General features: G+C 37.6%; 3 protein-coding genes across 3 annotated transcripts; 1 reads left to right on the top strand and 2 right to left on the bottom strand.

Annotated features, from left to right (window-relative positions):
• Nucleotides 3,047-6,258, bottom strand: LOC18778459 (probable WRKY transcription factor 31). The gene is made up of 6 exons (XM_020561985.1): nt 5,594-6,258; nt 5,292-5,393; nt 4,916-5,107; nt 4,395-4,808; nt 4,179-4,292; nt 3,047-4,055 (listed from the first exon to the last, which is right to left on the bottom strand). Exons 1-6 carry the CDS (start codon nt 5,957-5,959, stop codon nt 3,378-3,380), a joined length of 1,866 nt encoding a protein of 621 aa, XP_020417574.1. The 5' UTR covers nt 5,960-6,258; the 3' UTR covers nt 3,047-3,377.
• LOC18780960 lies at nt 11,108-12,625 on the top strand. The gene is made up of 3 exons (XM_020561361.1): nt 11,108-12,094; nt 12,192-12,233; nt 12,347-12,625. The coding sequence occupies exons 1-3, from the start codon at nt 11,221-11,223 to the stop codon at nt 12,472-12,474; spliced, it is 1,044 nt and encodes a 347-aa protein (XP_020416950.1). The 5' UTR covers nt 11,108-11,220; the 3' UTR covers nt 12,475-12,625.
• On the bottom strand, nt 12,908-14,359 carry LOC18779905 (putative pectate lyase 2). Its single transcript, XM_007214167.2, has 3 exons — nt 13,611-14,359; nt 13,436-13,539; nt 12,908-13,265 (listed from the first exon to the last, which is right to left on the bottom strand). Exons 1-3 carry the CDS (start codon nt 14,304-14,306, stop codon nt 12,908-12,910), a joined length of 1,158 nt encoding a protein of 385 aa, XP_007214229.1. The 5' UTR covers nt 14,307-14,359.

The following is a 17,780-nucleotide window of genomic DNA, read 5'->3' as shown; positions in this document are numbered from 1 at the left end:
AAAGAAAGTGCTTCTCTCCAATCCAAGGCACGTCTGCTATTCCCTTTAATTTGTTCATTCTACTTTATCCTTTATGCTCCTTTGTTTTGATGGATGACCACGTAAAACTTTCATTTGGCGCTCTCTCTCTCTCTCTCCTATAACAAACACAAAACTTGACTTGAGTATTTTTTTTCTTTGGTACAAACGATATTCTATTTTAATTTCCTTTAAATTATGAAAAAGAAAATTCTAATTCGGATGAAAATTTGGGTAAGAATTCATATCAAGAAGAAAAAACCCACAACAATGGGGGTGGAGTAGCTCTTTGAAATCCAAAAAACACTAATCACAACGTACAACTCCCAACAACGAGCTTTAATGATCAACCAACTCTCACATCAAGAAATAAAAGCACCAATTCCTTTGCGGAACACTTGAACACACTGAGCAGTTTGAAACTAGAGTCTTCAATTTTCCTTGATAGCTGCTTCTAGCAATTCTAATCCACTTGCAACACAAACATCTTCTTTTAAATCTTGATATCCTTATCCAATTCTCTGCATGCTCTATAGAATAGAAACCCTTCTCTCTCATGTAGCAGTTTGTGATACAACCACCTCTTCAACAAATTCTTCCCCCAACCCTAGTGCTAAAAAAATCTACTCTCCATTTCTAGTTTCTTTATGGTTTCATTGTTTGTTTTTATTTTATAATTTCTTCAGCAAATGTAGCTAATAACATAAAAAAACAGTTTAGTTAATGAGCAATACGAGGTTCTCACAGAATCAACGGTGCCGTATCCAGCAAACACGAATAGAAGATTCTTTATCTGTATAGCCGCCGCATCCAAGCGAGCTACAGGTGCTGCATCCATCTTTTCCCATTTAAATTATGGTCCAGGCAAATCAGCCAAAGTTGCTGATAAAACTCTCACAGGAGCAGTATCGTTTTTATGATTTCCCTAAACAGTGGTCAATATTCAGAGCTGAAACAAGGGCAGGAGCCCGATTGGAGGCAATGGAGATATAGGAATTAGCAAAACGAGGCGAGGAAGCCCACCATATGAAATCAGCAATCAGAGCAAGCTCCAATAGGCCAAATTGAAGCGTATAGCCGCGCGGCTATACTATTAAATTATTAAAATATAATTAAATCGTATAGCCGTGCGGCCATACTATTAAAATATTAAAATATAATTAAAGAGTATAGCCGTTCGGCGGTACTATTAAAATATTAAAATATAATTTAAGAGAATAGCCGTACGGCTTTACTATTAAAATATTGAAATATAATGAACGAGTATAGCCGAGCGGCTATACTATTAAAATATTGAAATATAATTTAAGAGTATAGCCGCGCAGCGGTACTATTAAAATATTCAAATATAATTATAGAGTATAGCCGAACGGCTGTACTATTAAAATATTGAAATATAATTAAAGCTTATAGCCGATCGGCTTTACGTCTAAAATATTAAAATATAATTTAAGAGTATAGCCGCGCGGCTATACAATTAAAATTTTGAATTTTTATCAAAAGCAGATTTAGAGTTTGGGCTTGTTGGGCCAGACTCTAATGCCGTGGTTCTTTGTGTTGTTATGTTAACAGTGAAGGGTGGCCCAGTGTATGAAGGTATTGTTGTTGCCTTGGTCCAGAAAGACCATTTTGGAAGCAAGACAGCTCGTTCTTTCGTTGTATATATTTTTTCATGCAACAAGAAGAGAAGACTCTGTGTCAATGAATTAATAAAATTATTTATTTATTAATATTTATGAAGAGATGATGTTTCGAACATATGAATATGGTGGGTTCGATTTTGGGGATTTTATTGTATGTGATTTTCAAATATATATCGTATGGTACAAGTTCAATGTCGACGCAGATTATTCTTTCTTTATTTATTAGAAAGCTGCCCCCAAAAAAATTTGAAGTGATTTATGATTTACTTAACTTGTGTAATGTAAACAAAGTGTGAAACCAAAAGATCCCAAAAGAAAATAACAATTTATCTTTGAGCTAAAATATATGGGAATATGTATAATATTCAGAAATTTCTTTCCACAGCTACAGTTGTGTTGTTATGAATTCATTGATTGGGTGGCTGCAGCCTGCAGTAGGTTTGGTATTGGTAGTAATGTCAAACCCTGAAAAACAGTCGTAAATATCTAAACTGCACGTTCGCATCGGATGTCATAAAAATCAAAGTCTTTCCCTTTCAATATGGATCGAGATTTCTTCAGCTGAAGAATAATAATGTAGACTCTTCAAGTTGCAAGAAAAAGAAAGAGTTCAAACATGAGATGAGATAAGAGACAAGTCTTCCAAATTCCAATTGGTCACACACTCACATGCAAGCACGTGGATATCATAAAAGACTTACACTTCCTACCCACCCACAGCCGCGGCCACCACCACCACCACCACCACCAATCAAACTATTGAATTTGAAGTTATTAATGGGAAAAAAACTTACTTATAACAGAGATGAGAGTTTTTATCCGTCAATGGATAGAGCAGTCTTCAAAGAGTAAAAGATCCTCTCTTCCTCCTGTACGGTGGATGAAGTACGGTTGCTGCTGCTGCTGCTGCTGGCCCACAACGCTCCACGTTACGTGTGGCCAACCCTTTTCTTTTTCTTCATAATGAAAGGTAGTGACGTGATGTCAAACTAAGTGCACAAAAAGTCAACAACGTATCCTATTGAATATTAGCAAGCCCACAATCCACGAAACTTACAACCAATCCAACTTGCCTTTTTCTTGTCTCTTCTTCTTTTTGTATGAATTTGACCTCCTCTCTAATTTATTCACACGTAGTTGCCTGGAAGTCTCTGCTAAGTCTATGGTACACCATTATACGTGTCAAATAGAAATGGCCGAATTCATTGACTGCAGCCGTAGTCCTCGGCCTATCAAATGAGAATATTCCACGTTATTATACCCCTCTCTCTCACTTTTTTCTTTGTGGGTTTTCTTGTAAACAACGATTTCCGTTTGTCTGTCTTGCTTGGTACGCTATGGTCAAAGTTTGTTAATTAATCATCAGGTTACAAGGAAACTACATAGAAACCAAAACATGTATGTAGTATTTGTTGTCATTCATTGGAATAGTAAATACATATATGTAAACGAAGCTACTACTTCTCTGTTTTCGTGTGTATTTACTGAAAAATTTGAATCAAATTATTCAAAAAAAAAAAGAAAAAAAAAAGAAAGAATGAAGTTGTGATCGATCCAACGATTCTAAACCCTCCCCAACAAGAAGAAGAAAAGATATGAACATGTTATCTCGTTCTAGACTCCAAAAACAGAAGCAGAAACCTGACTGAGACACGGCCAACACTAAAATAAAAATCAACAAATCAACAAAAAATAATAGGTCCCCAAAAATCCTAGTTAATGTCCTGGGAAGCCGCTCATTTTGCTGTTGCTGTTGTTGTTGTTGCCTCCATTGCTGTTGTTGGAGGTCGTCGAGGCGCTGTTGTTGTTGTTGTTGTTGTTGTTGTTCGGATGACCTCCACCGATGATGGAGGTGATGGCGGCGGCAAGAGCAGCAGTGAAAGTTGGGTCGGCAGTTATGGCAGCTGTAGCGGCACTCACCGTGTCAGCGAACGAGGCAGACTGAGTTTGATGCGGCAAATGTTGTTGCTGCTGTTGGGAATTAGACCCCATTAAATCCTGGGACAGCTGAAGCCCAGAAAACTTGGATTGGTTATAAAGGGCCTGTCCAAAAACTTGAGGCAGTTGTGGCTGTTGCCCTGGGAAAGGAACTTGAAATTGGGACTGTGGTCTTTGGAACTGTAATGGGGTGGTGGTGAGGTCCAATGTGACAGTAGGGAAAGGAGCTGAGGCTGAGATTGTTGCCACACTTGATGAGCATGGAAGAATTGCTCTGGCTAGCAAATTGTTTGGGTTCATTATCCCATCTGCGCTTGACATGGAGCCCGAAAGCAACATGCTTGCTGCTGCTGTTGTGGTTGATGCCATGGCCATTGCAGCTGGAGGCAGAGGGTGGTTATGGTTGCCTTCATATGTTGTGATCAATATGGTTCTGTCCTCAGCACAACGTTGTACCTATCAAATAATTATCATATATATATATATATATATATATATATATATATGTATCAGTACTTTTAAATCTAACCAGTTTTAATAAAATTTTCAAATTGATCATATCATTAAATTGAAACATACTTGTTTGCGAACAGGACAACCAACAGCCATGGTACACCTATAATATGCACGAGGACATGGGTTTCCTTTTGCCATCTTTTGTCCGTATTTTCGCCATTGACATCCATCAGTAATCTGCAATCAAACGATCAATCGCGATTAATTCATCAAAGATGGAGACTATTAAGTAATTTATTGCTGCTGAGTGAAGTTGAACCATCTTAATTAATTACTTACCATGGGAGCTTCTGATCTGGCGCGAACCGATACGCGGGCTTTCCTCATGGTGGCCTCGGTGGATTGATCAATTGGCTTATTAGTTGCAGAGTTGAGCTTGGGAGCCTTGTTGGGCACCCAGCCTTGTGATTCAGATTCAGGACTCTCTTCCCTTCCAACCCTTTTACCATCCCTGAAATTGTTAGAGTTTTCGGGATCCAATGGACCAATAGGATGATCATTTTTCTTCAGGTGATGATCTTTTGATGATGCAGCTTCATTAATGTTCTGAGGTGAAGCCGATCGGGTTCTGGCTTCTGATGAAGAATTGGAAACTTGGTCATCGGTCTCGGCTGTGGCTCTGGGGCCCAAGTTTAGAAACTGCCTTGGCACCAACCCTTGTTTCTTCTCTTGATCAGACTTTGCTTCAACATTCTGAGAATTAATTATACCAACAACAAATAATAATATGTTAAGCTATTTGGCTCATATAGTTAATCGAGTTTTGATCATTAAGGTAAACGATATTGAATTATAGGTACCTGATCATGGTTTAATTGAGAGCTTTGATCAGCCGCGGCTGTGTGATTTTGCTGCTGCTGCTGCTGTTGTTGCATTACAGCCGCAACATGCATCTGCAGAGCACTGTAGTTGTTGGTCACCTGACCAAGCATTTCTTTCAGCCTCAGATTTTCAGAATTCATACGTTGGAGCTCCACTTGCAACTGTGCCAGCTGATTATGATGATCAACCCAAAAATTTATATTATTAATTAAATAAGTGGGTAATACTAATAATAATATCCTTAAATAGCATAATTAGCAAGCAACTAATAGAAAGTTGATAAACTTTAGTCTAAGAATAGGAAAATTCTGATCATGAATTTGCTTTCAGGCGGGTGTTCATCTCATTCATTACCTCATGATTCTTTGCCCTTTTGTTATCCATATCGGATGAAATCCCATCATCAACCATTGACTGATCACTTCCGGTGTTAGCAGTAACAAGGTGCAAGCCAGTCTATTTTTAGATTTTTTCAACCAAAAAAAAAAAAAGTAACAAGAAGAAGAAAAATAAGTACCACTGAAAATTAAATCTCTGTCACATGCAAGTAGTAGTATATATAAATTAATGAGAACTAATTATTTTCCATATATCACAAATAAGAAATAAATTACCAAAAAAGAAAACTCAAAATTGAAATTGTGTGGGGTGCTTACATTTACATCCAAGCCCGTCCAATTCTCCTTCTTGACGCTGATTGTACCGTTGGATTTCATATCCTGATGATCATCATCAGTGGTGGTTGTATTGTGCTTATTCTTACGATCAGAAAAGAAGTCGACCTCATCCACAACCACACGATTATTGTTGTCATGAATGGATGGCTGTGGAGCAGCCAGCTGGTCTTCCCTGCCGCCAAGTTTGACGGGGAATTCAATACCCGGAAACATCCTTTCTCCACCAAAAAAATTGCTTCTCTTGCTGTTGTTTTGATGATGATCAAGCTTAACAGCAGCCGGGGGCTTGTTGAGGAAGAAGCCGAAGGATTCAGAATCAAGGGTGAGCCCCCATCCTTTGTCCATAAAATTATATAGTATTTTGGGATGAACAGATGAAGAAGTTGATGCAGAAGAGCAACAAAGACAGATAAACTTGCAGAGAGAAGAGAGAAAGACAGAAGAGATGAGAAGGGGTATAGGTTTTAAGAGAGTGAGAGAGGAGAGATGGGGAAGAGGGCACAGAGAGAGAGAGAGAGAGAGAGAGAGAGAGAGAGAGATGAGGGGTGTGTGTGGGTGAAGTCTGTGAAGTCTTTTACCGGTGCAATGCGTTCGCCTATAAAAAGGGTATGGACGTAGACCAAACTGAGAACAACTAGATTGGATTTGTGAGAAATTCGTGGGATTATTTATTTTCTTATTTATTGATTTCTCCTTCCACACTTGCGTCAGTTGGTGCGTCAGTCTGCCACCTGTCAATACGGGCCACTCCCTTTTAACTCCATTGTGACCCGACCCACACAATAAGATTACACACAAATAAAGTCACAAATAAGGCAAAAGAGGTAGATTTGAGTTAAATCAGTTAGTCAGGGTAATGGCTTCGTCTCTTTATATTTAAGTTTAAATTCTCTTTTCAATAGATTAGATTAATTTAAAGTAGTTTTGACTATCACTTTAAGCCAGTTGGCTAGAGTAGTAAGCTCGTCATTTTTCACTCAAATTCAAATTTCTCTTTTTATAAATTAGATTAATTAAAATTAATTTCGACTATAGCTGGCTTGTATTAAAAATAACAATAAAGTAAAAGAGTGTTTTTGGGGTGGGGTTTCGTCCACATTTCGTCAAGAAAGAGTTTGACTCATTCTCATAAATCAAAGGAAAGTGTATGACACAACAAAAGGACGAAAGAAAGGAAAAAAGAAATGAATCCCACCGCCCCGAAGTGTGCGGCGCGTTCCACGTGAGGAAATAAGAAAAAAGAGCAAAAGGGGCCCAATTGGCCCAAGCCAAGTCAATGATTTTGACGGCCCGCCTCTCTCTCTCTCTCGCTGTGACTGATGACCGGGTGAGGCAGTGGCCTAGTCTCCCCCTGACCCCACCTACCATGACATTACTCTCCACGTTTCAGATCTGTCCGGGAACTATGTTGACTGTTTACCTGTGGGACCGAGTCACTTGCTTAGACTTTTTTTTTTCTTTCTCAATTATTAATATTACTTAATGGAATAATTAATTATTTGATTATGTTAAAACATGTCATTTCCAATTGATTTTGTCTACTTTGTCTTCCTCGTCCCTTTCACACTCTGCCTCCATGTCCATGTAAATAATACATGACCGCTGCTTCTTCATTCAATTATGTGATACGCAGAGTTTTACTTGGCAGTAGCTGACCCCCGCCCTTTTGTTCAAAGTCCACAGATTTGAACCTTCAATAAACTAATAGCTTGATCCTAGCATACGGCGATTAATTAATTAATTATCAACTCATTAAATAATCCATTTCTTTTTTGTCACTTAGACCAAAGACTTCTAAGCAAGGGCTTAATTCTTTACCTGGGAAGAAAGGGATGAGTATTTACGTTACTATCATCAATAAAATTATATGTAATATTTAAATTTCACCGATGTCTGTCAAGTTGGTTTGAGTTTAGAATTGCAGTATGATGATTAGTAAATACTACTTATATAATTGATATGTTTGGATAAAAAATAAAAAATGGAGGCGCATAAGTACGGGTGATTAGTATTTATGGGTTTTCTTGTACCTAATCCCTTTACTTTTTGATGGTGTAGCGATTTTCAAAGAATTGTGACGTTGTTGTTGTGTTGCTTTACTCCCCCTTTAATGCTTGTTTTGAAAATGGCAGAAGTTTTTCTGCATCGTGTACCCAACATAGAAAAAACAACGTTCGACCAGCTTCCTTTCGTTTACCTTGACTAATTGAGTTTTCTTTTGGAAAGAAACTTCAACATCCAACCTTTGAACCTCTCCTTTAGGCTTTTATATATTTTAGCATGGGAAAAGTGTAGTCGTCGTCTCCTCGGCTTTCCATGCACTTTCACTGTTGTCATCCATCATATTCATGCATTTACATTATTATTGTTAACTCATGTCATATATATGGGCGGGATGAGTGGACTAAGAATCCAACAAGTCGTGCACAATTTCTCTTTAATTTCGTATGGGTAGGTTTGTGAAACTGGAGGGACTCTTAACAAGTTTAAACATACGGCGCCCAAGGAAAGAAATGAAAGATAACTTGGTAGGTAGGCACATATATTACGTACATTGCCAGGTTTTAAACATGCTGTATTAGAATTTTGTACATCTAGTGAGAAACAAGTCCAACAAAACATGTGGAATATTATTGCCAGAAATCGAGTTTCAAATAATAATAATAATAATAATTAAAAACCAAAATGCAAAGAAGATTATTAGATTACAAATAATACATGATTCGTTGTGAATATTATACAAAAGATTTGATCCTCTCATGGAAAAAGAGCTGGCATTTCCAAATGTTAATAGCCTTGTACCATTGCATTAAACTAGCATACACTAATTAATTCATTGTTTCACACCGATCAATAAACAAAATCAACATAGAAGAAAAAGACAGAGTTGACTCAGATTTCCGTTGACCGTGTGATACTTCCCACGTGGCTTACTTCATGACGTAGAAATTGGGTGTATGGTTAGGTTGGACAGCTAGGGTTTAAGAAAAAACTGAAAATCATCAGACTATGGAGAACCAACGACGGCACCGATCGAAACAATTCATTTCATATAGTACAATGTTGCTTTCACACAATATTGATTGGTAACGAACCTTGATATTTATATGACAAGTAATTTGAGTCTTTTTTGTCCGCAACTTATTGGCCTACCCTTCGCCTTGTGTTTATTTTTCTTTGTTTACTAACGCGGTTCAAATAGATTTCTCTGAAATTTAAAACCCAGCAGCTATGGCCGACAAATCTGTGACAATCACAGCTACATGTATATATTTTGAGATAAAACAAACAAAATTGAATGATTAATTCTTAATTTATCTATAGGGTGAAATCAGAAGAAAATCCATCCTGATTTTTGAGTCGTCACTTGTCAGCTTGACATCACATGCATAAGAAATTGAAATTGAAAATTCACCGAAAGGAAAATAATTTGGAAAACAAGAAACAAAAAGCTTCCCTGATTTGATGCTGGATGTCTATGCCTGCATTAATTGATGATGCAAGTGACGTGATGAAACTTGAAGAAGAGAAACTCTTGTTGGGTTTTTCCTAATAAACTACGTTAACTTATTATAAGAGGTTGAGGTCAAGTTGATCATGAAATTTTAACTTTGAAAGAGACTCGGCTCCTTTTGGCCTTGTGCTTGCCTTAAGTGATAAAATGCTTTGTTTTGGGCTGCCATTATTGGTGGAGAATTCGGGTCCAGAAATGATCTTATCAATACTACGAAAGAGACTCGCATAGAAAGATAAAACTTACACGAAAACAAGAAAATAAATATCATTTATATTCAGTATCTAATTTGACCAGGAAAAAAAAAGAAAAAGAAAAGAAAAGCGCTGTAGTTCTGGAGGCTGGAGAAGGTGATGAATAATATGGGTGGTGTGAAGAGAAATTGGGCGGTCCCGAACCCAAAATTCCAAAAGGAGCTGCGCTGGTTCTTCTACTTGTGCACGTTTGGACCTCCCTAATTAGTAAAAGATCGGGTGCACGTAGACTTGGGGTAGAAAATTGGGCCGAGATGACGGTGGACCGGGGCAACTTTTGAATAAATTTCTTCTCATCATCTTTTTTTTATGATGATAAGAAAAGGAGGTGCCAATTGCCCAATCCCTTTTCCCTATCTCCCTACCCTAAGAAAGAATTATAAGAGAGATTTATATTAATATATGCTTTGCTTTTCGCTTTCACACCAATTTTCTGGTATTGGTCTTAAATTTCAGGACCTACTTTTTGACTCCATTCTTCTTCCATTAATTCCTACTTCAAGACAAGACCTTGCTTAACTTATATGGATAAATCTTTTGCGTTAATTTCTACTCAAGTTTTTAAGGCAAAGTTTTCGGAGAATTTCATAGGCTAGATAGAATCTTTGGAGACGAAGCAATCTCAAACCATAACGATTTTGTATAGGGGAGATGAAGATGATGCATGCGTGGTTTAATGGATACGCCATATCTTTACTGGTACATTTTTCCACTGCTTTTCAATGCCATTACCGCTTGTCTGCCTAACACTTAGTCCACTCCATGATCCATCTTTTTATATATGTGACATGTGACATGTCTTTTCCAATATTGCATGATTCATTTCCATCCTACCTATAACAAAAATATCATCACTTCATCCTATTTCAGCCTTTATACATGGAAATTAAATATTGCATGATTCATTTCCATGCTTGTTTCCTCTTGATCCATCAGTCTCAATGACAAAAATAAAGAACAAAAATAAACATGATTTTTTCAGTGAGATATCGTTCGTGATCGAAGTAAGAAGCAAAAAGACTTGAATATGTTCAAGAACATGGATAAATACTGAGAAATAATATAAATTGGAGAGATTTTAGGACAATCGAGAAGAACGTGGTGTTGTGAATTAACATACAAAAAAAAAAAGAATAATTATAATTTTGGTCACTAGGATTAGGATCGAATTTAATTTTGATCACTAGAATTTCAAATTTCTGATTTTGCTCATTATATTTGCAACTGTTAGCAAATCAGGTCAAATGTTCAAATGCGATGATGTTAGTTAGGAACTTATATTACGTCTATGGTTATGCTTTTATCTCACCCTTTCAATGATGTTAGTTAGGAATCAGGATAGGTGCCGCAAATCGTGAGGTGGACGAGTCTTGTACCAGAGCTGGTCTTCAGTTGGTTTGGGCTTTTCCTCCTTAAACTAACCTTGACATGGGCTTATATGTTAAGAAAAATACGATTTTAACCAAAGCCCACGCCCAACCATAAAGAAAAACAATATTCCAAGCCCAATGGTCACCCAAAGGAAATGGAAATGGGAAGACAAATGCCGACTCATCATTACTTGGTCTCCAATATGCTCATCTCTTCCCCAGAAAGCAAAAGCAGCAAGCCACAAATGACAACAAATGACAAAGCAGCAGAAGAAGCAGAACAAAGTAAAAGGAAAAAGCGAAAAGACATAATATTAAAGTGGAACACTCACAGTCACTAATAAGACTTCACTTTATGTAGACACTCATCTAATTATATTATACTTTGCTTGCTTACGCTCCCAAATTCTAATTCTTTTGTTGGCAGTGGCTGTGGCACACCATCAATCACTAACCCTCTCTCATCTCATGTCTCCTCTAATACCTGTTCTCTTCACTCGCAGAAAACTCATCACTGCATATCAAAACAGCCCTTCAATATCAACTTCTATGACATTTACATTTGTCCTTCTCATTTTCCTCACCCATCCTTTTCTCACCCTCACAGCAACTCAAGCCAGCCTCTGCAGAACTTCTTGCGGCAACATTCCAATCAACTATCCTTTTGGCATTGACGATGGCTGCGGCAGCCCTTACTACAAAAACCTACTGGTCTGCTCCGGTTTGTCGAAACTCGAGCTCCGAACACCTTCTGGAAGATACCCTGTTAAGTCCATAAGCTACTCTGACCCTCACATTCTTGTCACCGATCCTTTCATGTGGAATTGCCAAGATGGTGACGATTTTAGAGCCACAAGGCCTTTTAGCCTCGACACCAGCACGCACTTATCACTCTCCTCTCAAAACGACTACCTTTTCTTCAACTGCAGTGAACAAAACGTCATCATTGAGCCAAAGCCCGTCTTCTGCGAGAGGTTTCCAGAGAGGTGTGACTCGTCCTGTGACAGCTCCAGTTATCTTTGCAGGCACTTACCCGAGTGTGCCTTGGCATTGAGGACCAGTTCCTGCTGTTCTTATTATCCCAAAGCCACCGAGTCTCTGAGGCTGATGTTGAAATATTGTGCAAGTTATACTAGTGTGTATTGGAGGAACACGGGGGAAAACCAGCCTGATGATCAAGTCCCCGAATACGGGATTCGGGTCGATTTTGATATTCCGGTGACCACCCGTTGCCTTCAGTGTCAGGACACATCCAAAGGTGGCGGGATGTGTGGATTCGACACCTCAACGCAGAATTTCTTGTGCTTATGTGACCGGGGCAACGTGACTACTTATTGTAAAGGTAGTTATATAAGTTTGAGGCATTAATTTGTCTGACCTGCTTTTCTCTTCTCTTATAAGTCTATGAATTTTTTGATGATATATTACAATTTGTGCAGATCATAGCATTTCTCAGCATAGGAGGAATACTGTAATTGCAGGTAATTGATAATTCTCTGCAACATTTTTGTTATTTGATATATGTTATTGAAGTTGAAGGAGCTAATAAGTTGCATATATATATGTATATGTATATGTATGGTAACGGGTGCAGGGACTGTTACTGGAGTGTCGGTTGTAGGAGCCTTCGGAGTTGGGGCTGGAATTTGGTACTTGAAGAAAGTGAAAGCTAAAGCACCAGTGACATGTGGGGTTCAAAGCAATGAGAATAGGCTTTTCTAAAGACAATTAGTTCTTCTTTTCTGATGATTTTGATATTTTAAATTTGCGCTTTTTGAACATCATCAACATGCTTGCTGTCTCTTAATTCTTTCCCCTGTTTATACAACAGCCAATGATGCCACTGGAGAGGCACATCATCATGTTCCCTATATATTATTATTATTACTAATTACAAAAAAGAGGAGGTTAATTAATTTCTTAATCTAGCTACAATATTTAATTAGTACCATCTCTCAGTTGTGTATAGGAACACATTTGGATGACTTGCAGACGATTGATAATAGATATATATATATATATATATATATAGATCCATAGATACAACTTCAATTACACAAAACTTAAAGGTGGAAAAAGCTCTCTCTCTCTCTCTCTCTCTCTCTCTATATATATATATATATATATATATGGTACCGTCCGTACGTAAAGCAAATTAACATGCTTTACCAACAAAGCAGCGCAGAGGACCTGCACTTGAAGTTAAAGCCGGAACCATGGATCCATCTAGGACCTTAAACGACTGAGTTTTAGAGTAAAGTGGGTAACAGCTTCCATATCCAGATTGAACAAAAAAAGCACCATTTTTGAACATATCCTTGGAAGATCTCCATTTCCAATTATTCCAACGTCCTCCAGACTCTCTCTTTGTAACCTGTTTTGCGTAAGCAGTTTCAGGCGCTATGAAGTAGTTCCCTTCACTGAAAATGGTCGGGTTAGCGCTGCCTCCAACCGCGTACATCTTCCACTCGTCATATCTATTGTTGGCCACATGAGCATACCCAAACCTCACCCTGTTTTTTTTGTTTTTGTTTTTTCACACAAGAAAAACAGTAACATAAGATATATTTATATATATATTCTTCTTGTATATTATAATAATTTGAATTCATTCTTTGAGTAGTTTAGACTGCCGCTTGTAAAAAAAAAGTATATATAATACTAAATAGCTAGCTCCCCTCACCGTGGCATCCTTTCAATCAGGCCAGCCCCAAAACGGTTAAAGGCTATTGTGACTTTCATACCTTTATCTGCACTAAAATTATCATTGTGTCCAAGCAGCATCACCTGAAAAGCCACAACTTGGTTATTTTATAGATCAAAATAATATGTATTTAAGATAATTTGTGTATGGTTACCTTATCATGCTGAGAGAAATAGTTGTTAGTGATGGTGACGGCAGTGGAAGCATGGGTGACATCAATGAGGCCGTCGCTGCTACGTGCTAGGAAGCAATGGTCAACCCAAACATGCGAAGAAGCAAAGATACTAATGGCATCTCCATCGCATCCTCGCCGGTGCCCTACATGTGTAGGGGTGCTCCTAACATTTCCACCCTTCCCTGGCTTACAATCATGAATACTTATTCCATGTATAATCACATGGCTAACTCCCTGCACCGTTATGCATGGCCCGTAGGCAATTTCCACTTTAGCTCCTCGACCATCTATGGTTTTAAAGCTGTTCATAATGAGCTCATTTTTTAGTGTGATCACCATGTCCTTGGCAAAGACGATCCACAGTGGCTGCGTTTGGATCACCCCGTAACGGAGTGAGCCAGGTTTAGGGTTTATGGGGTCATCGTATGAGGTAGTGACCACGTAAGTACTCCCATATTTTCCTCCCACCGCGTCTTGACCAAAACCTACTGCACAGTTGGCCAAAGCGCGGCGGTTAATGGCCCAATTGGACTTGGAGCGCCAACATGAGTCTACTACGTTCATGGTGGTTTTTGGGGTGGTGGTGTAGTAGCCCGGTGAATAGGCTTGAGATGTTGGAGCAATATAGTAAGTTAGAAAACATGAGAGCAATATGAGAGGGGATAAGGAGGCCATGGCTTAACTAATTAGTAATTACTATGGGGCTGATCAAGACAAGGAACACCATTAGGAGGATATATAGAGAGAATTAAATAGAATGGTTGATAATTAATTTGAGAAGAGAAGATGGTGCACACGATTTAGGAGTGCTTTTGTTTCTGTTAATTTAGTTGATTGTTAAAATCTTATTAATTTGGACTGCTACAAACGTGGTTGCACGAGCTAATTGGGTTGGTTGACTTTCTATTTCTATATATATATGCTGCTCTGATCGATCATCAATGCCGACTATATCTACCGAAATATACAATTTTATTTAGAAAAATCTAGGGATTATAATTTATATTACAATGGGAAGGTGAGAGAGAGAGAGCATATAAGATTTTGGGGTGGCTTAGGAGAAATATTTACCTTATGTCGAGTCTCAACTCAAGGAAAAAGCAGATGAATGATCAGATTACGGGGTAGAATTTCTCCACTCGTAGAGCGATTAGCGGTCAAATGCAGAAACGCAAAATCGTATCCTTAAATTCATCTAACCCATTCCAAGTTGTATACTTTGAGAAAAACATGCAATTAAATACATAAATCAATAAAGTAATAGATAGCTGGACCAATGCACACATGCTATATGTCACGTGATCCTTATTGAGAAGAATTGTTGATCTGGGGGTACATGATATTTCTATGCATAGTCCCACATCCCATTGTCACAAGAGAAGTGCCTTCCTTGCGGTGGTTGGAGCACTTGCCACAGTTTTGATTGTGGGTTTACACAATGCGCGTTGCAGAGCATATCTCTGAGCTGCTGCTGCATCGCTTCCCGCAAGAACCACAGTTTTAAAGTCCATCCACCTCCAGCTCACGTTGATCACTGTAGCCACGGATATCTATTAACTATCCTGTAAACATCCAATCCCAATCCAGATTCCATTCCTTCTCTTCACCTTCAAACTCTAAAGCTGAGTGAGGATTTAGGTTGCCTGGATCAAGTTGTTGCAAGATGCCTGCAACCACCACCATCATCCTCATCCTCATGTTGGCACTCATGACAATGATGACGGTGATAATGTTCCCATGTTCTCGGCATAAGGTTGGATGTTTATACGATAGTTATTAATGCTTATCGTTATAACACTCAAGAATTCTTTGTGGACCAAATAGAAATCAGTGGCTACAGTGATCAACATGAGCTGGAGGTGGATGGACTTCAAAATTTACTGTTTTCACATTATTTTTTTGATTTAATCTGAACTTTTTTGTTTCTTATTCTTTTTAATTAATTTAAATGTGACAAGTGTAGATGAAAATAATGTTTTCTTAAAAAAAAAAAGATAAGTATATGTTTTGTGGTTGAAATTTTTTTTTTTTCTAAAAAAAGTAATAGTATTATCATGTCATGTTTTGTCATTATACATAATTAAAGCATTTCTGATAAAAATTTATCAAATACTTTGACTACTCAAATCACTTTTTCAAATACCATTTATCAAATACCTAACTGCTTTATTTCATAATTGATTATTCTCACAACACAGCAAACGCAGCTTTTTTTTCTTTTTTCTTTTTTTAAAATTTTAAAAACACAGCCAATGCCAAACTAACTCTTAGAACGTAGAAGCCATATTTCTTTGGATTGTTATGGGCCCAAACGTTAATAAACAGTATGGCCACTTTGCATTGCCAATGCCATCGTGATTAAAAGTCCAATTAATAGTGTATACGTGAACTCTATCTGTCTCTCTCTCAATTATACCATATATAGTACTGTACTAAATATAGATGGATAGGGAAAAAAGAGAAGAAAAAGAAGTATCAAATTAAAGATTAAAAGCCCTTTCAAGAAGCAAATAAATGCGTTTTATATTTAAAATCTAAATATTGTAGTTTAGACGATTACTTATATTAAAAATAACATACAATTAAATACATAAATGACTAAAGTAATAAATATAGATGGATCAATATATATTTATTTATTTATTTATTTATATGCACATGCATATATATATATATGTCATTTGATCTTTATTGAGAATAGTAGATCTGGGGGTTCATGAGATATATATAATATTTCTATGCATAGTCGCACATTCCATTGTCACAAGAAGTGCCTTCCTTGCAGTGGTTGGAGCACTTGCCACAGTTTTGATTGTGAGACATTGGATTCACACAATGAGCGTTACAGCATATCTCTGAGCTGATGCATCTCTTCCCACAAGAACCACAGTTGGATATGTCTGTCCTCAAATCCACACATTTTTTGCTGCAGCAATCTGGCCCTGCACTGCCTTCAGTGGCTCTACAAGCAAGAGGGTTTTGGTCGCATCCACCCCGACCTGGAGACGACTGAGAGGCAAGGAACCGGCTTGTTGACGATCCTGGCCTGAAGAATGCTTCTCTTTGGTTTGGTACCGTTGCAGAGAGAGTAATGGCTAAAGCCATAATGAGCATGGCTATCATAAAGAAAACTTGGAGAGATTTCATCATCATGTATATATACAGCTAGGCTAGCTAGTATACTTTGTGTGTGTATGAATTCGAAGAAAAGAGATCAAAGTATATATGACTGCTTAACTTGGATGAAGAAGCATGCAGGTTAGAAAGGGCTATAAATAGAGAGAGGGAGAAGCCCTAGGTGATAGAGGAATATTATTGCATGTGTTTTTTCTATGAATAATAATAATATTGCATGGCCTAATTCATTCCAAGGGGCACAAAACGTTAACTCAGCAAACAAAGTTGGGCTTCCGAAGAATATATTAATTATACTCGAATTAGGTGAATATGCACAAGAAACATGCATAAAACAACTTAGAGAGAATGATTATTATTGATGAAGATGCATATCATGCATAATATGCTGCTAATTAACACAAAGTCATGACTCTGGAATTCGCGTTGCTATAATTAGTGAAAATAAATATATAATTACAGATCACAATCCCATATTCTTATTTCAAGGGTAACCAAACTAACCAAACTAACCATGATGGCATGATGCATGCGCTGATTAATTAACTAGCTAAAGAATGTTGTTAGCAGGGATGTCTCATTTCTTTAGTTTAAAGATTTGGCATATGCTGTTTTATTCAGCTTCTGCCATTTCTTTGCGAATCAAAAGCTGTCTCACTTGTCCCATTGTTCGGTTTCATCCGGGGCGCCAATAACGAACCTATAATGCATTTTTCTTACAAATAAATTCATTTTTATGTGTTACCTGAAAAAAAGAAAAAAAAGAAATCCTCTTTAGAGTAGTAGACTGAAATTTAATCACGTGCACCTTGAAAACAGTAGAACTAAAATTATCACCCTAAAGCCACGACGTTTTTTTTTTTTTTTTTTTTGGGTGCATGTAGTTTTAAGTTATATGATTGAATGTTGTCATGATAACAAAACATGTTATTTACACGTATTCCGCACATATAGGGGTGCGACGTGTATAGAGTATTTTCGTTCGTGTTGTAAAGATTGGATAGATGGAAAAGA

The sequence above is a fragment of the Prunus persica genome, chromosome G4, assembly GCF_000346465.2.
Source record: "Prunus persica cultivar Lovell chromosome G4, Prunus_persica_NCBIv2, whole genome shotgun sequence".
Lineage (NCBI taxonomy): Eukaryota > Viridiplantae > Streptophyta > Magnoliopsida > Rosales > Rosaceae > Prunus > Prunus persica.
The sequence above is the reverse complement of the archived record's forward strand: the minus strand, read 5'-3'. Positions and strand labels throughout refer to the sequence as shown.

Excerpts from the sequence above, each read along its gene's own strand:
- LOC18778459 (XM_020561985.1), bottom strand. The coding sequence starts at position 5,959 with ATGGACAAAGGATGGGGGCTCACCCTTGATTCTGAATCCTTCGGCTTC. Across the intron at positions 5,394-5,593 it reads GGACGGGCTTGGATGTAAAT|ACTGGCTTGCACCTTGTTAC; the intron begins GTAAGCACCCCA and ends ATCTAAAAATAG. Across the intron at positions 4,293-4,394 it reads CCAGATCAGAAGCTCCCATG|ATTACTGATGGATGTCAATG; the intron begins GTAAGTAATTAA and ends GTTTGATTGCAG.
- LOC18780960 (XM_020561361.1), top strand. The coding sequence starts at position 11,221 with ATGTCTCCTCTAATACCTGTTCTCTTCACTCGCAGAAAACTCATCACT. Across the intron at positions 12,095-12,191 it reads CGTGACTACTTATTGTAAAG|ATCATAGCATTTCTCAGCAT; the intron begins GTAGTTATATAA and ends CAATTTGTGCAG. Across the intron at positions 12,234-12,346 it reads GAGGAATACTGTAATTGCAG|GGACTGTTACTGGAGTGTCG; the intron begins GTAATTGATAAT and ends TAACGGGTGCAG.
- LOC18779905 (XM_007214167.2), bottom strand. The coding sequence starts at position 14,306 with ATGGCCTCCTTATCCCCTCTCATATTGCTCTCATGTTTTCTAACTTAC. Across the intron at positions 13,540-13,610 it reads ATTTCTCTCAGCATGATAAG|GTGATGCTGCTTGGACACAA; the intron begins GTAACCATACAC and ends GTGGCTTTTCAG. Across the intron at positions 13,266-13,435 it reads CTGATTGAAAGGATGCCACG|GGTGAGGTTTGGGTATGCTC; the intron begins GTGAGGGGAGCT and ends CAAAAAAAACAG.